Here is a 22,426-nt window from a genome sequence, read left to right on the forward strand (position 1 = left end):
TTTAATTTAGTGGATTTGACGAAAAAGTTCAGTCCAAAGAATAATATTTCCTCGAGTGGTGGGTATAAATCTTCAAGAATCTATTTAGCCTTAATATCGTCTATTTTTGTTGGGCAGGTTAAAAATATTTCAAATAGACCATATCCTTGGACCAGTCACAAAATTATTAAAGTAACTCTTCGTTTTATTCCCCGCAGTCATCAATTTAAATTGGCAAAATGGATGATATTAAGGGAATTTAATTTCGAAAAGTTTTTAAAATCCAATCTTTAAAAGGTCTTAGTTTTCTGCCTTCTCGATGTGTTTATCAATTATTGTCTCATTGCTGTTAAAATAGTGCAAAAATTTGTTAAATTGCACAAAAAGAAAGCAAATAGGTTCCAAAGAGTCTTCAAAAAGTTTTAAATGGATCTTCTATTTTTTTTTTTAAATACACTACAGATTTGGTGAATTAATACAGAATCTTGGATATTGCTGAAACTGAACAGTGATGAAAATTATATCGTGAAACCGATCCCATTCTTAGAAACAAATATTTTCCTCGCATACATAATCATACAGCCACTACAATACAAAAAATTATTGTTAACAACAGAACAATCGATGAGCCTTCTGAAGTATTGCAATATTTCCCTAAAAGGTTCTCGGAGATTTTAGGCGGAGAGAGACTCAATTTCCCGAAGAAAAGGAAACCCTCAAAGGTTGAAGTATTAACCAAGGCTAACATCGTAAATTGTATAAAGAATGATTTCAAGGTTTCCAAAGCATCGGGTCCAGATGGCCTTTGTGGGTAAATATTCTCTCTCGCGCCTGAAAAATTGTGCCATACCTTTTAAAAGTAAGAAAATCCATGGAGAAGCGTCGAAAAATGCCCCTTTCTCTTACAAAAAGAAAGAAAGCTCTTATACCTAAAAAGGGTGATGGCACTGATTTCAATCACTGGAGGCCCATCCCAGTTTTAAATTAAGCTCCAACAATATTGTCTGGTGTTTTAGCTAAGCAAATTGAACCCATTTTAAACCAAAACATTAAAGATGAACAAAAAGGTTTCCTGAGAAATAGAAAAATTACGGATATTTCACGAAATATTGCTACAGCAATTGAATCTCTTAATAGAGATTCGAATTATCTTTGAATTAATTCCAATCTTCTTTTTTGCAATGAAAAAAAGTTTTGATGCATTGATTGCTGAAAATTTGATATTTTTGCTAATAAAAAAATATTTATATCATGGAAGAGGAAGTTTAGCATGTTACTTTTTGAATTTTACTATGTGACGAAATCACTGTTCTCGAGGTTAAATTGACGATAAATATATCTGGCTTTAAAAATTACCACTTCAACTAGTAAAAAAAACCAATCCAAATCTAAAAGATATAACAAAATTAATAGCGTTAGTTGGAGTAACTTACTTTACTTTTTATAAAGTTTTGTAAATATACGATTCACGAAATATTGCTACAGCAATTGAATCTCTTAATAGGAGTGGCAAGTTTGATGCATTGATTGCAATTGATTTTTGCAAAACATTTGACTTTGTACGCCACTTCTTATGAGATTTGTTAAAAGGTTACTTCCCAAAGTTTTTTTAATCCTATCAGAGCTTTACTCGCTAACAGCTCTCCTATAATTTCGTTGGATGAACCCATTTTATTACGAAATAGCTGTAGACAAGGATGTCCCTTGCTTCTTATATCTGCCATCTATGAACTAACAAGGACCATTTCGAAAAAGTATTTGGGATTTGGTATCTCTTTTATAGGAATCCACATCTAATTGGCCTATAAGCTGATGATGTAATGTTAATGATTGAAGCCAATTCAAAAATTCAACTTCAGTATAGGATCAAAGTTCTTTTAACTTTTTTAAACAAATTTAAGTTCAACTCTGGATTAGAAATGAATCTAACGAAAACCACCATCCTTCTCCTTGGATCTTGGAAGCCGGATCTACAATAATCGAAGATTGTAGAGTTGTACCCAAGGTGAACATCTTATGTATCGAACGGACAACCAAGGGGTATTTGTGCACTATTAAATATAATGGTCAACACACAGATCCAAAAATGGCGTCATTTATCTCTACGCATTGATTTATACAATTTGATAATTATTCCTCTTGTATTATTCAGAGGTACCTCCATTCGTTCTCTAGCAGAATCTGCAATGATTCAAGAAGATGCATGGTTTAAGGGTCTCTTCCATAAAAATTATATTCCTGCTTTAAAGCGTCCAAAGTATAAATTAGGCGGTGGGCTCTGCCTTTTATCTAGTGTTATTTCAAAATGGTACAAAAAGGTTGTAGAGGAATTAGGTTTATACCTGTTGAGAGACTGAAGGGTGAATTTCACCTCTACTAAATATTATGAATGGATCCAAATGGGAACACCCTTAACTAATCGGTATTTGGAAGTTTTTTTGTCACTTCTAGCGTCTATTCAGAGAACATTATGGAAAGGAAGACCTACTTATCATTCAGATTCAACAATTGATATAATTCACGAAAATAGGACTCAAACGCTTTTGGTTAATAAGTTAGGGCAACTGGTTTTAGTGGAGAAGCCTGCTGTTTCTATCATAAAATTTTAAGTTATCATGACTTAAGCCAGGAATCTATCTTTTGGGGTGGGAGATTCCGTCTTCCTCTTGAGAAGTCTCTTAAATATTTTACTCCTTCGAAACCATGGTTTTTAAAAATGAGCTTTTGCCAAAATTACTCGGTGGAAGGGAAGTTTGTTTCAGAATATATGGTACTACTCGATCTTCCTCCTTCATGGGAACCAAGAGTTCACCGATCAATTTCTAGAATTTCAGACGGGACCAAATTTACGGCACAATTTCAAATTTCTACTGACAATATCAAATTTTATTATCCGTGCAAAGTTTGCCGTTTTATGTTCAACTCTACTCTACACGCTTGTGCTGATTGTCCAGTTTAGAGATTAGTCAAATATTTTATACAATGCAACATTTGTGTTACAGAAGATATTTCTTCTAACTTAATAAAGGCAAATATATTATTTGGCGCTTATAAGAGAAATAAAAATACTTCTCCTGGTCACAAAGCCATGGAGTTTGCTTTATTAAATATTAAATAATTGATTTCTAAACAATGAAGTATTCACTCGCCATTACATGTGGAAGAATTAACAGCTATAATGATGAGCGCAGCTGCTCGATATTCAGCACTTTCTATCAAAGAGCACCAATCTATCTATAGGAGAATCCAGTAGGAAGTAAATGGATAATATAATTTAAAAATTTGATTATACTCTATAAGTCACATTAAAAAACGGTCAATTGGCGCTAGGTACTAAATATCCTCCTGGTATATTCCACAACTTGTGGGAGAAAAGTTAATTAGAGTCTTGGATAAAGGTTTCCCTTGCCAATTATAATAATTTGGTAGTGGGCTATGGAACTAGACCGGACCATATTGACATATGTGTTTGTACTTTAAAAACCTATTTTTGAAACGTTCTTTATTACTAAGAAAATATGAATTAAACCAGAAAAATTCTTTCCTATGCAGAAGAAACTCTGACAAAGACGAAACTTTTACAATGACTAATATCTGCCAAAAATCAGGACAAAACTCTGACGAAGACGAGACGAAAACGAAATAGAATGTACCTATGAGGAAGACAATATTATGACGACGACAAAAACTGACAATATGATGAAGAAGACTAATGACTAACGAAGACTATTGGCTGACAAAAAGGAGACGAAACAAGACGAAACCAAAAATAGCTGACAATGTTAACACAGCTTATATATTGCCATATATTATTATATTCTTATAGACAATGTCATGTTTCTCAATGCGTCACGAGCAAATTAAAAATGATATATTGTCCGGAGGTGTTGTTATACACTCTCTCTTGTGTTACCAGTGCAAGTTCTAAATGACCTACCTTGTTGTTTAAAAAATAACACATACGTGGAAGAGTTTTGAGAGTTCCCTCTTTGTGAGAAACATATTTACATGTTAGATTTTATTATATAATATTATCCTTGAAGGAGTTTTATTATTTTGCAAAAAAGAGAGCGCCACTAGACTGATCATTTTGAATAGTACGTGTGATATGTTAAAAATATAATTTTGCAGTGATTGACACCGTGGAGTTCCAGGCCCCTTCCCTAATATTAATTGTGCATGGGTCCAAATATATTTCGTTTCTTTCATATCTATATTCCTAAAAATAAAGCATTTTATACATTTTTAAAAATATAATTAAATATGCTCTATAATTATAGAGCTTTGGATCAGAAGAACTTTTTGGAAGCTTTATATAATCACACATATAAACTAACCTATTCTGTTTTGTCATTTTTATTCCAATATTAAAGCCTTTTATGTTCCTAGGAAATTAATTAATTATTGATAAATAATGTACCATCATCACCTAGAGCTATCTATGGTCGAATAACAAAATCATTCCATAAACGTACAATGTACATTTATACTACGTTGTAGTACTTTTCAATAAATATTTATGAGGTATATTTGACTTTTACTGGGTTTATTTATGTTATTATCTTAAAATTGCAACAACTACACACACCTATTTGTATTAACATACTCACGCTATCATGTAAAAAATTATAAAATATCAAATAATTCAACTTTTGTTCAATATAATGATACATGATAAATTATTTTTCCTCCATTTTAAATTCTTTATGTGTAAGTCCAAAATGAGTATATTGGTATCTTATATCTTAAAATATATACAAAGAACAGCATCCCAAACACAGAAGGAAATCTCAAATTACTTCAAGCCATCTTTCCATCCTGTTCAACAAAAGAATAAAAAAACAGAACTACATTCAAGTTTATATGTTCCGACATTAAATGGAATTTGATATATTTGCTCTGCTTTAAAAATCTTTCGGTTTTTTTAATACTTGGTACTCCTCAAACTGGAGTTGGGGACTTAGACTCCAGTACATATCTTTAAGAATTGCAACTCAATTTGATCTAACAATATTTTGAAAAATATTTTATTTTCTGAGGACTTGATCTGGACCAAATAAAAATATCCAAGGACTTGGACTTGTAGGCAAAGACTCGACTCGGACTTGCAGTACGAGTCATATTCCCACTTCTCCCTCAAGTGGATTTTCATTCAATTTTTAATCCACTCTTTAATTTTGTTTGTCATTCAAATGATTGGGCTGTGTAAAAAATAACCAGGGTTTACTTTGACCGTTACTCAACCTCTACTGCAGAATCATAATCCCCCGCCACACACTTTATTAGACTATGTGTAATAGTTATATGATAAAAGTTTATGGTCGTGTTACTCTGACGTCATCGTTATTTAGTATGACTCTCTACCCACCACTTGTAAATAAGACAATCTAGCGCCGCTTCCTAATAGTACGACCGACAATCGAGATATATATAACATAAAAAATCTAATATTATTACTAAGATATTAAAAAGAAAAATAAATTTATACTATAACAGCTCACATAAAACAACGCCTCAATGTCTTAGGATAAGAACCTTTTTCAGTTTTAGCATACCCATTTTTATGGAGTTGGGAGCCTGAAAAGTGAATATTCTCTTACTAAGCTGTTATCATTCTTATTTTATTTCTGAGCAGTGCCTTTTCTACTATATATAAGGTATCATTGATATAAACGAAACCGGATTGAACATTTACTCATAAAAGAGTATCCCTTCTGATTTGTTATAGGGTTATAATTGTAAGTCCTTGGTGGACTCAGAAGAAATTGAGGATACCTATTCAGAAAGGAAGGAGTATAACGGAGTATAAAATGCACGGGGTGAGAATAAAAGTAAAAGTTTTGAACTATAAAATTAAGTCAAACAACTTCAATCTCCTTGCAATCAGTACCCCTCTTGATACTGTAGAAATGTAACATATAATTGACCATGTAAAAATACTGATTTTGGTAAATATAAAGCAATTTTTCAAATGTTAAACCTTTTGATTTATTTATTGTCATTGCTAACTTCTTCAAACATAATGAAGATTGAAGATACATACTAAGATTAACTTGCTAGCAAAAATCAAACATGCCCTCCAGAGCTTTATAAGTCCACCTACCTAATCTGGTTTGAGGCTTATCGAAGAATTTAGGAAGAGATGGGGGATCAACAAATATGCCAAGGTCATTTTAAAATGTATTCAATGCCCCTGATTTCCCATTACACATGGTGGGTAAATTATACTTATTGTCAGACTTTGGTTTTTGAAATTTAAAAAGTTAAGCGTGATAATTAGCTTAAGCTTGAGGTTTCCCAAGTCTTTGAACTTATGCTTGCGTAAGATTTGGAGATCTACATCAATTTACTACATAAAAATATAAAAACTGTATCTCATTTGGGAAAATTCGTTTACAAAGATAAAGATTTATCTTCTAACAGTACAACCTCTCAGGAAAGAGCTGTCTCTGATGGATCCAATATCTGATTTTTCTTAGTGTGGTTACCTACATGAAAGGCAAACTTATCAACTGAAAGAGCAGACAGTCGCCCATTTGGCATGGAAAAAAAAATCTTGTATATCTTGAGACATAAATTCAACCGTTTACTTTTTCAATCTTTAAAATTATTCTGTCTCACGAATTTTTTGATGTTACCTTATAAGAGGTAGAAACAGATTAAATAAAACAAATTTATGTAAATCAGCGGGAAATTCTAGCGATTGTAACTCTCTTATAATAACGTGCTCCTGCTTGTTATTTAAACAATGACCGAGCTCCCGTTCCTGTTTAGTGTCGCTCAATAATGCTTTGAGTATAAGTTTAGAAAACTTATTATTTTGTTTATTCATCAAAAATAATCAATTATGAAATAGCTATGACGTATCCAGTGAGATTAGGTAATCGACAGATGACAAAAATATACATAGAGTATTTTTGTGCTGGCGAGATAATGACGTGATGGAAATACTGCATTAACACCTTTGTTAATATCAGCTGCCTGTTATATGATTTTTGAGAAAGAAAATGAATTACTGCATTAATGAGGAAAACCTTCTACATTTAAAATAGCTTCATTCGTGGAGGGAAAATATCAAAATTATATTTAAATATAAACTTATTTTATTACACATTTTTAACAATTTTTTTACCTAATATAGATAATAATACTTACTTCAGAGGGATTGATGCTCATCGGTAGTATTTTGGTCATGTTAAAAAAAAAAAATCAAAAATCAAAATGATAACCCAAATAGTTTGAAAATATGTTTTGAAAGAGAGAAGCTTATCTGTTATGACATTTTATAAGATCAGCTACAAACAGCTTTGACAAGGGGGGAAAGGAAAGGAACAAGGGTATAGACATTGGGTACGTTAGTATTGCACTTTTTCCGCTTCAGCTGACAAAAAACAAACACCTACCCAAACTTCCACCATCCAATCAGAGTTTGAAAGTGTTGTTGCAGCAAATCTATCATTTCAGCCTAGTACCCTTTATACATTCTAGCTAGCATTATTGCAAGTATGCTCTCGTATGATTTTTACTTAGTCGGTGTGCACTCATAGTGCAACTGAGAATAAGTTTCTAAGTAGGGACTCAAACGGTCTTCTTTTCTCAACTTAGTGCATAGCAGGCATTTGCCCTGAGCTTGTATAACAATTGTGTTTTTCTATGTTGAAGTGAAGACCTATTTTTGAAGGTGCTTCAATAAATATCTACATTTTGTTCAACGAAACATAGTCGTCCTTATTTAATAAAGTATACTCTTTTTGATATCGTTATTTTAAGGTTACTATATAAACATAAAAGTGTGTCGAGGTCTGGGTCCATTTCTATACAGTCCACTTCATTCTAAACGTGTGATAGGAAGAAAGCCCTAATTGGCTGTAAGGTGCCAGGATGCCACTTTGACTGTCTGACTTTGGCCTTGCTCTACTTTGATCAGATTACTATATCAAAATTGTCTAGTGTATAAGATATTGACTTTTTATTCATGGACTGTTACAGGAAATAGGAGTTTAAAATGTAATTTATTTTCATAAATGTATCACGGAAAGCGAAAAACGCATTTTAACAGAGTTGGTGATTTATTCTATCTGTCAGAAGGAAATTTAGAATGACGACTTTTAGGATCACTGCCTGAACTGGCATCTAAACAGTCCGTTTCAGCTGATCAGACCTCCTCTCGTCTACGCCTCTCCCCCTCTCTCTCTCTCTTAGTCTGATTTGGTTTCCAATTAGGTTATGTCACTCCGTCATGTCAGGTCACAACACATTCGTTAGACTACGTTCTGGATTTAAGTCGTATTGAACAATGCTGTAGATGACTACCTAAAAAGGTTTAGAGAGATGGATTTTTATGATTATCAACAATATCAATAACGTCATCAAAGGTGTTAGACTACCCTTGCCATCGAGTTGCTTCCTAAATCATAATATTCCATAAATACTTCGCAAGTTCTTTTGTTTTAACAAAATGCTTCTTTTTAAGAAATTTTAATTTAATATATTTACTATTTACAAAGTAAGTAAGGAAATTATACTATTTTTGTTACTGGTTTTAGTTCTCCTTGTGAAAAAATTAGGAAAACTATAATGTATTGATCGACTTAATAAATGAAACTTTATTTTATTTATATATTTATGAATTATAAATACAAGTACTTAATTTATTATATTAGTTATGTATTCATAAAACTAATATATTCCTTAAACTTTATAATAATATGTCATTCGTCAAATGAATTTCTCCGACCAGTTTCATTGTAAAAATTAAAAAACCCCATTTGTCATTATGAAATAATGGTAACTCTAACCTTAATTCTGTACAGTAAATATTTGGGTTACAATAATTTGCCACTCACCCCCAAGAAATACTTTTAATAAAAAAATTCAGTTTCAAAAAAATATGAAAACCTTAAGTTCAAGAGTATGTAACCTAGGTATTTTAAAACCTTGATATTTCGACTTTTTTCTTAAAAATTAATACGTTATATATTTTTCAACTTCAGTAAATAAATATAAAATTATAGGACTATGTCCCCACTATCAGGGCTGGCTGATTTGAATCAAGTTTATCTAATTCATGATTTAAATCAATTGATCTTTTTAAAATCATTTATTTAATTCAACTTTATATATATTTTCACTTGAATGTAAATTGTGATTGTAAAGTATAATTCATAAGAATTGGCCAGTTATTTTTTATTGACTGAAGACAACCATACATTGTTTGACCACCTATCTTGCTCGCATAGTGATTATTCCAAAAATATTTTATAAAAATTGACAACCTTACTCTTCACACCTTCAATTTAGAGGTCACGAGCTAATATATTTAATAAGTGAGCTGTGTATCCTTATGTAAGATAGATCCCTCAAGCTATTTTTATTTCACGAGCAAATTTATCATCTTATTTACATTAGATGCATTGTCCATACCAACACTTCCTACATGACAATTGAAATCATGTTTAGCCTTTTTTATTGAATTTTGAACTAAATGTAGGAGATATCGTCTCAAGTAAAAAAAAAAAAATAACCGGTGGATTTTGTTACCATGACACTAATTAAAGGTTCTTTAAGGATGTTCGATCAACCATCGATGGAGAAACATACTGTACAATAAAAACTACACAGTATAACAGCTCCTATATGTCTCCTGTATATTGGCTCGACTAACAACAAATAAGAAAAAGTTCCGGAAAATAAGCATAATAAGAGTTCCTTATATAAGCTCATTTCATGTGCATTCTTCTTTGTCTTTTTTAAGACTTCTTACGCTTGTTCTTCATTTAACCATCGATTGATTTTCAATTCAAAAATATAAATTTAGATATTATTTTGCCCCTTTTAGTCAGAATACTTCATTTCACTACTTCAATCTTATGAATGACATATAATTTTTCCAACTTTTTCTTACCATTAGTTATTTTATTGACAATTTAAACTAATTAAAAAAAAAAGAAAAATCAAGTGAGATACATAAATATATTAAAATTGATTTGAAAATTTGGGATTATATAAATATATAAGTTGAAGTCTAAATCCGACTATTTTAAATTCTCTGACTCAAGATATATAAATGCTAATAACTCCACAACCTGCAATTTTATTATATAAATTTATTCAAACGAATCTTCATACTATTAGTATATACTATTTTTTTTTATAAACAAAATGATTTAATGTAACAATTTGCAAATATAGAAATTCCTAAGACCTTCATCCCATGGTATTAAGACCTATAATCATTTTGATTTCAATATAAAAATCCAATTTAGATCAAATTCGACTTTTTTTATTTGTTCGAAAGAAGTAAAAAGAAATGTCAACATTTCTGTCCGCTATTAAAGGAATTATTATTTTTTTAAAGTGTAAATCATTAAGGGACCACCGATACTAATGTTAAGATCGAGATAGTGTATAGTCAATGTATTATTCAAATCTGCAACCCAAAGCACACTGATCAATCCACATTCCTTTCAGGAGAATAATTTCTTCCAAGCTGATTGTCTACTGAGCTACGCAGTTGAAGGAATTTGTAGGTTTTTCATTTGTTAATTGTGTTGTTGTTTTTTTCGTTATTTTTTGTCAAATCTATTTTGAGACACTTAATATTTGGAAGCATAAAAACAACATGCACACATTTGTACTTCTTTTTAGGTGCTGCTTTTAAATATTCAATCATACTTTCATAAGCTTATCCACGCCCTTAGACAGAGGAACAAATTATTGGGTCTCCATAACTATTGCCTCATCACAAAACTTTTATCACGATCATTTTCTGATATCTGATGAGCATGAAATATATTTTTTTCTCCTATTTCAATACATGTTATAGATACTTTAAAGTTCAATGTGGCTCCTTAGCCTCAATTATAGCAACCAACCTGAATCTAAATGCAGATTAATGAATTATGTCTTCATAATCTTCAACTTTGCATTGATGGAGGCCTTTAGACCTTCAATATTAGGAACCCACGCTCAATAATTCTGGTGGAAGACTACTACGTCTGCAGTGAAGTTGGCCTTGATATGGACAAGTTCAAGTCAACTGCTTTTAGGCGGTATACCTGTTTAAAATATATGAGCAGGAATTTAAAATCATAGAAGGGAATACACCCTTATCACATGGAACCTTCCCTATACTTTCTTTCAAGTTAGTCTTTGATTTCCACACGCTTCTTGATACAGTTGACCATCTTGAGATTGACTTCATCCTGATAAGTAATTTTTTAGGGATTTCTGCGCACAGATGTTCTACAACTTGAGGTAGGTTTTTTTTCTATATAGCATCTAACCATGCATATAAAAAAAAACAAGGTATAATGATATGCCAGATATTTTTTTAAATCGGCAGTACAAATTTTGCATAATTGATTTAAAAAATCGGTGCAATGCTTATGAAACACACAATAGAAGAAAAACAATATTAAATATTGTGCTCAATTAAGAAGACATTTAAATATTGGGTCACTGGATCACAAATTTTACCGCTATAAGATGAAGACCCTATGGCTTCGTTGTTGGATATACCAAGCCTTTTATATTGACAATTTTATTTCTTGAGTAGATAAAGTCTAGGTTCTTATTGATTGATTAATTATTCTCCACCAATCTAATATTGAATGAAAATCTAGATCCTATATCTATACGATTATAGTATGAGCGAATAACTGTGAAAAAGGTAAATGGGTGAACCATTGGGTTCATTGTTTGGTCAACCTTTTCTGTATAGTCAACCTGAATTGAATGACCTGATTTATGATTTGAATTTACCTAAACAACCTGCTGAGTTGTTGGCTTCCAGACTGCAAAAGCGAAACATGCTTGCTCAGGGCACAAGTGTCACATTGACATTGAAGGGCTTTTTGTCGCTATGGAATTATCTACGTATCATTCAAGTGAGTGGAGACTCTTAATTGATAGCTCAAAAAGAAGTTTAAAGTGTGTTTTACTTCAACATATTCTACAAACAGAAATACAGTGTTCCTGCATCTACTAGTTTGATATAACATTCTATGTTTGTAATAATATTGAATCTTGTCAAATATGTATTAGTTCTTTCATGTTTTCTATATTTTTTTAGTTTTGTATGTTCAAACAAAATTAGATTGTTGTGTCTTGTATTGAAAAGTAAAATAAGACCTTTTAATCAACCTATAGTTCAAAAAACACATTGAACACATTGAAATCAGTAAATAAAATCACAAAAAACAAAAATAATGTATTATTTTTCTCTCGTAAATTAAAGATTTTTGGTATGTGTTGTAGTATTTTTTCATCACCCTGGTATTCAAAAACTTGATGTGATATGCAAAAACTAATATGACAGATTTGGAATCAGCAGTCAAAATGGAGTTAGATTCACTTTAAAACCCCCATACAAGAAAAATTGTGTTGGGCAGTGTAGTTGATCTCCACAATGAACAGATCTCTCTCCAGTACGATTGACACCCATTCATGTATCTGAAAACTTCCATTCGATCCGTCAAAATTCAGCCCAGAAACGTTCATATTTTCGTAATCTTTTGAGCCATGATAAATTTGGATGATGGCTTTTACGCTGTTCGAACCGAGTCAACAAATTTTGATAGAAGTGTTGATGTAGTTTCTTGAACCATATACACGAGACTGTCTGCAAACAAGGACTTCCCTTATTTTATACAAATTTTCACAGAATAACTGAGAATATGGGGCATATCTCATGTGAAGTAAGGATATTTATGTCCCAAGCCTTACTTCTATGAGGGGACTCTTTTATAAAATTGGAAACTCATCTCCAATTTGTTTATAAAGTCTTCGTTCCTAATTGCAGCGATCTTCGCCTTAGTAGATAATCAAGTCTAATAGAAATACAAGGTTATACCAAAATGTGTGTACAACTGATATTTGACTTCCACCGTCCTTTTTCATATTGACGTCATGTGATTGGCTGCGTGCTTTGTCAAAATCAGGCAGTCTTGCCCAGCAGTTGCTGGGTATACAACATTTTCAATTTTATGAAGCGTATCCACTAGTCCGTACGATACATCAAATTGAAAATTCTAGTAAGCCCGATTATATGATGATCTAACCTCTTATTTTTATTAACCTTGGTAGGTACTATTGTTCAAAGAAGTTATATTGACTCTGCGAATTCAATATTTTGTAAGTGTATTTTCAGGTGATCCTCAGAGTTCGTAAGTATTTGTGTTTTGCCAATATTTATAGATCGACCTGATATTTTTTTGAACCCTTCTAATGTTTCAGTAGAGATATAAATTGTAGGACTTCCTCTCTAGTTCCTTTGCAGAAAATACAAAGGTTTTTTTAATGTATAAAAGGCATTTCATAGTCGTGTTACCTATTTTTTATTTCCTTAATTCTAGGGTCACAAAGGATTTTTAGGAGGTCTTTCATTTTTTTATTCGGTCCCTCGAACAATTTTTCTTTTTTTTTTTGTAATTCCTGATAAAGATAGTAATCTTAATTTTTGTATTGCAGTCGTTTATACCTTTAAACTTAAAACGAATTTGGTTATCTGTCTCTTCATATTTAGGTCCTAAGGATCGTTTTAAAGATGGTTTTTAATTTGAAAGGATCCAATTGTAGCAAAAATCAAAAATCACTCAGTAGAACACAACCGTAAAACTTGAGATAAAAATTGTAGGCTTATTCTGCTATTTATTTAGGATCTTCAATTATTATCCATGTTTGCATAATTAGAGATGCAAATTTTTTCGTGTGTCGAAAGTTTTCTAAATATTTGAAGGGAGATGCCCCCATGATTTCGAGGTCCACCAGTTTGGTTTTACACTTGATCATTAAACCCTTTTTTTTTATATACTTAGCAAACTTTCTTATTTAGAAAGTTCAGTTGTTCAATGCTTCCATTTGGTCTTGAATGTTTTTCGTTTCTTTTGTATTTTCACATTCTTTACGGGAAAAATTACTATTGATTGGTTTTCAATGTTCTTTAAGGCGTCCCACGACGTTATTTTCCCCACATGTAGCTTTGAGCTTGTATTTTGTATTGACTCTAAAATCTCATTTCAGATTTCCTTTGATTGCAATAGGGAGACGAATTTTTGGACCTGGTTGAAATTTTGAAAGATGTGAAATAGGGTGATGGTCTGAATTATAGTAAGACAAAAACTGTTCCAAGGGGGCTTGTTGAATCCTTGGGTATGAAAATATAGTCTAATCTACCATATATTTTGTTACCAAATTTTTTTGTTCCATCATGGGTTATTTTTGGTGAGGCATTGTCAAACACTAGTCCAGTATCGTTAACATCAAGGTCGTTGACTACCTAGGTACTATAAAATATGGTTATGTTTCTTGGATAGATAACAAGGACTTTACTTGATGGGGTACAATTCCATTTTTTAAATTCACTTTATTTTATTATAGTCATATTATGAGTCTTTAATTTCATCTCAAAGATGTCTTAGAAATTTATAAAAAAACTCGTGATTATTTTTATATATAAATTGATCACATTAATCTCAAGTAAGATACTTTATTGTCTTCCATTTACATAAGTATGTATATTTATGCATGTAGGATGGATAAAAGTTACATAAATGGATTATGAAATATCCACACAGAATATGTGTAACATAACAATCCAATGATACTTTCTAAAGTTACTTGTATCGTTAATCACTTCTCTGAATAACTATTAATATAGCAGGGTACATCAGCTGACAAATTCATATTTTAAAGTTGTATGTAGTTTAAATTTTAAATGTAGGACTAAACTTTTTTAAATACAATTAATCGATGTGGAGAAATTTTTTTAGTGTCCTAATCGTTTACCAATGAGATCAATATGTATCAAAAAAAAATTTTAAATCATTATAAAATCATTGCTCTAATACTTTTTTTGAGTAGAGATTTTCCCTTCCTCTTATAGATTATTACGATTTCAATGAGGAGAGCGACAATTGAAAGTCTGATCCCAATGTATAAAATCCAAAAAACTGAAAATATTTGATGAAAATTAAGAAAAAAAGAAAGAGGATTCTGAAATCATTTGAAAATTCTTGTTTTCATCCACAATCTCCTTATCAATGATTCCCTTGGAATTTAAAGCCAACAATCCAGGTTTGAAAAAGTAGGACAATGGAGAATTCTTTTTTTAAAGATATAGTTATAGTCGAATGTTTTCCTTTCTAATATGTAGTACCCTCCATAAATATTCCTTCGATAGTTTGATTCCCCCAATGTGGGACCTTTAATAATAAATAATTATATTATGAACATCAAGAATGGTCACAAAGTTGTGATTTTTCCGTTTACACATACCCCACGGATAGAGTGGCATAATGAAATATCATGGGGGTCGTCTTTACCCTTTGTAGTCCAGTAGGTAAGTCCATTACCAAATATTTTTCAGGATTAGCGTATACTTGAGCTTTAAATGTATATAAATACTTATTATTTTGAGCAATTTTGTTCAAATCTATGTCTTTTTGATTAAGGGTATTCCACAATTCGGGCTTTCGCCACATCTAGCACTAATCTAAATCTAAATACAATTTTTTTTTGTTATCTTGAAGATCACTAATCACTAATCTGCATGATTTTAATATTTTTTTTTTTTTAGTTATCAATTTTTTATGGTGCACGAAAAAGTGTGATACACCCATTTAAGTCCAGTCCAGGGACGGGTGTCAGAAGAGTGTATCACACTTTGGATATGATGTTACAATGAGCCAATCTGAGAAACTCAGCTCGTCTTCAATTTTATTCAAATCTTTTCTTGTACCATCCTAAAGCCTGGTTTAATTTTAGAACATGCGTAGAATAGATTGAACGACATTTCTAAGGTTTATAGCAAAAATAACATTTTATATCTTTAGGATGCACATTAATTATGAATCTGGCCACCATCAGCTTCAATGACAGCCTCCAAACTCCTCAGGAATCCCTTGCACACATTCTTCAGGTAGTATTATTTCATGATCATCCACTGTGGTTAACGGAGGTCTTCAGGGCATCAATATTCGAGTGGCGGACTTTGCATGCCTTCTTCTTTATTTGCCATCAAATATAGTAATCCAGTCGATTCAGATCTGGGCTCTGACGGGGTCGAAGTTTCTTAGACCATAAGTTCATGTTGCTACTTATCCACGCTGGTACCATATTAGCAGTATGGGCCGGAGATTCGTCCTGCTGAAATACGTACATGGCCTTGTTTGACTTCTTTACGGTCTTAGTCATCTATGGGACCTCATTATCCTTCATCATATTGAAGTAGTCGGCTGTGAGTAACCGGTATCCAACAGGAAGTATTTTTCTCCAGTTGATGACACAACCCCCAAAATCATCACAGAGGCCGGATGTTTGGCCTTGGTGACGGTCTTGAATCTTTTGTAACCCTTGCCAAAGTATACCACCCGATCATTTTGCTTGTTGTAGACAGAGTCAATAGTAAAGGTACTTTCAGGAGAGAAAAAAATAACCTGGTTGCTCTTGTGCTTCAGATCATTCGAGAGTTGTTGACATGACTGATGACGTAGTTCTTTTTGACATTGTGACAGAAGTGGCCTCTCAATTCTATTAGGCAAACTTCATCCACCCTTTCAGATAGCCTTGCCCGTAGTAGACCGATGCACGTTCTTCTTCTTGGCGTACTCTCACATCTTCATCGTTGGGTTGACCTTAAAGTTCTTCACGATGTCTTCAGGGTTGGTGGGTCTTCCACTCTTGGGGTCGTCCGTAAGGTTGTCCCTATCAGCCAAACGATTTCTGACACGACAGACTATGGCTTTGCTAACGTTTAAGTCCTTCATGAGGTAAAAGGTGGCCCTCCCGGCGCTGTTAAAATTGCCTATGATGCCTTGCAACATATATAGGTTTCTTGTTTACAACATGAACATCAATTAAAGCCTTAAAATATAAGCTATTCAAATATAATCGGAACTTCAAGATTTATTCAAAACTGTATTTTTAGAAGTTATCATCGCTTATTTTACAACTTGTATAAAGATATGTAAAATATTTGTAAGTCAAAAATTGAAGATAACTTTGAAAAATCATTAAACGCTCGTACAATACACTCATATGAAGTTTCTCAGGCTGAAATAAATAAAATTTCAATATTTTGTATATTTATTTCAAAACATAGTTAAAAATTTGTAGCATTGCACAATCTTTAGCTACAAAATACAAATACTCTACAAGGGCTACTATGACGATACTGTGAGGATGTGCAGTGCCTTCAAGCGAAGAATTATGGCCATGGTTGAGGCTGGAGGTGGTTAATTTGAGAAATGAAAATGGAAGATATCAATAATAACGCTATATATAACATTTAATCATGACATATGTATAATTCATTCAGCTAAGTGTCTTAGAACCGTAAAAGCCCTCCAAAGAATACTTATAATTAGGAGTATTTTATTATATAATTCATATGATGTTCTTAAAATAATAAAATCCCTCTAAAAATAAAATAAAAAGAGTAAAAAAATAAATAAAATATACATTATCCTTAATTGATTTTAATGTTTCCCAATTTCTGTATCAATAAAAATTCCTGTTATCAAATGGATGTACTCCATATCTACCCATCTAACTATATCTATTTATCTATATAGGTATATATATGTACAATACACCTCGTCCTATTCACTTAAGTACGGATTATAAACATAAAAATTATATACATAGAATTTTCGTACCAAATAGGAATTAGGTGAGCATGCTACTGCCAATTTTTTATTAATGTGTATATTTATAGTTTATTTCTTTTTACGATCAAAAACACATATAAAACTAACACATTTAATACTTTATGTATTGTACATACTAAAGCTAAACGTATAACGAAGAAAAGCCCCTTTGAAACAATTATTCTTTATAGTTGGTCTTAAGGGTAGTATTTTACAATACTTAGTCGTACATGGTATATGTACATATGTTTCATTCTAATATTCATTAGATTACATAAATATGTATACCTGAAGGTGCATACAAGAGCAGTAGAAGAAAAAGTTATGTGTTTAAGGGAATGCGATGCCATATTATATATGTAATTGAAATTAACAATACTCATATCTTTTTAAAGAGTCCAATGATGAATCTCTGAAACTTTGTTTTTTTTTAAATATACATGGTTGAAATGATAAAATTGTTCTCCTTAAGAAAACAAGACTACAGAGTACAGGATAAAATATTTTTTGGGAGTGGAGGGGGCTTGGTTTATGGAATAATTTTGAGAAAAAATTTCAAAAATCCATAGCCATTTACAAAAATTACATTTTTTTCGAAAATTATAGAAAATTACTGCAAAAATTAGATTTCAAATATTTAATTTTTTGGAAGAAACCCACAGTTATTTACAAAAATACTATTAACTGCTCATAGAAAATTAAATTTTGTGAAAAAAAAACTTCCAAATCAAGGGTTGTTCACAAAAAAATTAATTTTTTTGGAAAAAATTCCAAATTCATATTTCAAGTATATTTTTTTTAAATTTCAAATATTGAAATTTTTGTGATGTTAGTGATGATAAATATTTTTCTATCCATGCTGCATTTAATACTCAAAATGGCAGTGTGATTGGAATGTACATTGCTTTAATACCTATAGCAGCAAGAACCCGGTATAGGTGTCAGAAGACCGCTAGAATTGTGGTTCAGGCTGCTGTATATGAGGATGCAATGGCTTCACATATTTTCATTCCTCAACGGATCAATCTCAATTCAAAGACATACCAGTAGCGAATATTGGAATCGGCATTGTTGCCTTGCATTCAAGAGGTATTTCAGGATAAGGAATATACATTTATACAAGATCCACCCAGACATGTTTTGAAAAAAAAATGTAAATGGATTTCTTAATGGAAAATGCTGGCCTGCTTAAAGTCCAGATATAAATCTGCTTGGATTTTTCACTTTGGCCATTACATGAAGAAAAACCCTGTTGTATGGATTATCCAAATATTATTTCATTGAAGGACACATTAGTGACTGAATGGAATGCTATTCTACTAAATACTTTTCGTGCCTCTGCAAAGTGCCTTATCTCACTAAAACAAAAATATACAGTGTATATTGTTGTCAAGTGTCGATGTTTCTGCTTCTATTCGCCTTATTAGTGTTTTGAAAATTGATTGCTTGAATTATAAAATTATATTTTGCTAAGCTGTGAGCACTTTAAACAATAATTGAATAATGATGTCATAGGTGGGCAGAATTACCCCTCCTCCACCCCTTTTAATATAAAAGGTTGCGTGATAAATAAAAGTAACGAGGTGGCATATGTTCTCTTCTCTAGACTTAAACAATAATGATAATAGGTTTGGAAAATAAATGACAATAATACTCTATATATCTATTCTAAAATAACCAAAATGTAGTACTTCTGCCCAGATTGGATTTATTAGCAACTCAGAAACGAAACTATTTAAACTCAAACTTAGACTAGATTCTAAAAAATGAAGTAATATATTCATAGAAATCATGCAATTTTTCATTATTATTCCAAAAGTGGAAAGAGAATGGTCAAATATCTTTGGAATTGAGTTATTGCTCTCTTAACACGTGGTTCCCTTTATTGTATTGCGCAATCTTTCCTCCAAAAAAAATAACCAGGAAAATGTCAAAAATCATGAGGTAGTTAGGTAAATAATTAAATCATATCAACTGTTACTGACGTCTTAAGTAATTAAGTATGTCAAACAGCTTATTACTTTGTTTATTTTTCAAAAAGAATAAATTATGAAATGGCCATGACGTATCAAGTTAGATGAGTGAATCGGCAGTTGAGAGCAAAATAAATGGAGCATTTTTGTGTTAGCGGTCGTGTTAACTCATAACGATAATCAATATTGTTTATTTTTCTCTGGACTACAAATTATAAATTACCACTGGACTCTCAATAAACATTTTTAATAGCAAACAAATCCTCTTTTCTTCTAGGTTAAGAGCCACTACTTTTGGGTGTATCCAAATATCTGTTTTGCTAATCAAATAAATAATTTATCATCTTATAAATATTTACAACTGTATTTGTTACATCAAGTTCCTTTGACCACTCTTCCTAATGATATGTAGAATTAATGAAGACTATTGTACACATACACAGCGTTACATTACTAACAAGAACATTTATTTTATTTGTCAGCTGTCGATGGGTCTGTTATTACTAATTATTAGTTTACTGAACGTTAACTTTTGAAACTGAATTAAATATTTCTAAGAAGTGAACATTTTGATCATAGAGAATATTTTATGGAGTCGACCAGATGTATAAAAAGATGTTGATTTATTACATATTACATACTTCCTTTTACTCATCGATTTGAACCTTTTTTTTTATAAATATTATTGATTTATTCATATATATCCCACGAATGCCAAATCATGTACACGGGAGAAAAATCATGTACCGGCATACCCTATAGCACTCCCGTTCATATATCCTCTCTTTTGGGATTTTAATTAGGCGATTTTCTTAAATTTTAACCAAGTCAATTAATTCAGCAGATACAAATAAATAAACTTGTGCTTATTTTTGTTTCTTTTCGGAGGAAAGGTCGCAAGCCAAATAACAATAACAAAATGACTTATGTCGGACTTCTACCCCTTCTTTTTTTCAAAAGAAAGGTTTAGAGCAAGGGCAGGCAACGTGTGGCCCTTCATCCTCTCCTAGTAATTAATTTATGGATATTTACTCCGGAAAAAAATTAAGCATATTTGAATAAATATGAAAATTATATTTATATTATACAAATCCAAAATAAAGTAATAAGCTATTTTACCTCTTTCAAATCCAATTATCCTTACAACTAAATTTTGAGTCAAGGATGATGATTACAGCGGCAATGCAAAGAGTGATACAATAAGAGAATATACACACAAAGATACACGTGGGAAAAAATATTTTTCCTTCTTTTTGGAACCAGTAGAGGCTTATTGATTTAATCCACAACAGTTACATACATATTTATCGAGTCATCGTGTACTAGATATCATTTAAATTTTAAGTTGATGGAACTCTCATGTCCCGAAAGGTTTAATAATTAAATGCTGTCTAGTTATCATGGCTACTAAAAGAAGAAGAACTGTTGATGAAGAAAACAGGAAATTCAATACTGAATGGAAGGATAAATACTTGTTTACATCAGTAAATAACAAAACTATATATTTAATTCAGTGGCTCAAACTAAGGAATACAACATTAAGAGACATTTTAAAATGAATCATGGTGAAAAGTATGGCAAGTACAACATAGAGGAGAGAATACAGCTTGCAGAAAAGTTGACCAAAAACCTACAAGGGCAGCAGCAGCTGCAAGGGTGACATTGCTAATACTATAGTGAGCTTTGAGATTGCAAAGATTCTCTCCAAATACCAAAAGCCATTCTCTTATGGTCAAATAGTAAAAGAGTGCTTACATAAATTTGCTGAAGTTCACAAGTGCTAAAAAGTGTTTCAGATGTATCTCTTTCACGCCGCACTATAGTCAGACGAGTAGAAGATATGGGCTCAGACATAACATATCAATTAAAGGTGAAGCTAAGTGATATTGAATGCTATTCACTTGCATTAGATGAGGGTACAGATATCAGAGACACAACACAGCCGGCTGTATTTATTTGAGCTGTAGATAAGGATTTCAATGTAGCTGAAGAACTGCTTGACTTGACCCCGTTGAAAAGCACTACAACAGTTGTAGATATACTTGAAGGTGTTCAAGCATCATGACAGAAAATGAGAATTGAGGACTTCAGGAAATGTGTATCACTATGTACAGATGGTGCACCATCTATGATTGGCGGTCACAATGGCATCATTGCCAAAGTACGTGAGTTCAAGCCAGATGTTATTGCAGTTAATTGCATCATACACCAGGAGAAACTGAGCGCTAAACTTATCAATATGGATCATGTCAACTCCGTTGTAATAAAAACAGTAAACTATATACGATCACGAGGACTAAACTACAGAGAGTTTCAGGAGTTCTTGAGACACCTTGAGAACCAGTCTGAGGATGTTACTTATTTCACAGAGGTTCACTGGCTTAGCAGAGCATCAACATTGCAACGTTTCTGGTTGTTATTAGATGAGATCATTCTGTTCTTGAAGTTGAAACAAAAAGAGGTTCAAGAAATGTCTGATCCTCTATGGCTAATGGGACCTCTCATTCTTAAATGATATCTCTCAAAAATTTTCTCAGCTCAATGTGAAGCTTCAAGGACAAAACAAGTTGGTACATGACTTGTTTAAGGACTTCCGAACACTTGAAAGAGATCTTCAGCTCTATGAACAAAGTCTGCGTTAATAAAAAGTTGACCAATTTAACACCCTTAAATCTGTCTTTAATGGCAACAATGAGATCCTGGATAGTTATGGTAAGAGAGTGGCAGTACTTAGGGAGGACTTTTCGCCTCGTTTTACCGAGATCAGAAATCTCAGAAGTGAGATGACTGTCTCCTCATTGCCTTTTACCTGCGAGATAAGCTCAG

The 22,426-nt window shown here is 31.9% G+C and overlaps 2 protein-coding genes across 3 annotated transcripts in view; one reads left to right on the forward strand and one right to left on the reverse strand.

Moving 5' to 3' along the window:
* LOC121132187 (glutamate receptor ionotropic, delta-2-like) overlaps positions 1-20,145 on the reverse strand; it is a 33,103-nt gene extending 12,958 nt beyond the window's left edge. For both annotated transcript variants that reach the window (XR_011784419.1, XM_040727582.2), the window contains exon 1: positions 19,960-20,145. The gene's annotated coding sequence lies outside the window, so the exon portion shown is untranslated. The remainder of the gene's footprint in view (positions 1-19,959) is intronic.
* Positions 20,146-21,671: 1,526 nt separating this feature from the next.
* Positions 21,672-22,115, forward strand: LOC139907677 (general transcription factor II-I repeat domain-containing protein 2A-like). Its single transcript, XM_071894140.1, has one exon. It carries the CDS (start codon positions 21,672-21,674, stop codon positions 22,113-22,115), a length of 444 nt encoding a protein of 147 aa, XP_071750241.1.
* Positions 22,116-22,426: the final 311 nt, after the last annotated feature.

The sequence above is a fragment of the Lepeophtheirus salmonis genome, chromosome 2 (assembly GCF_016086655.4).
Source record: "Lepeophtheirus salmonis chromosome 2, UVic_Lsal_1.4, whole genome shotgun sequence".
Taxonomy (NCBI): domain Eukaryota; kingdom Metazoa; phylum Arthropoda; class Copepoda; order Siphonostomatoida; family Caligidae; genus Lepeophtheirus; species Lepeophtheirus salmonis.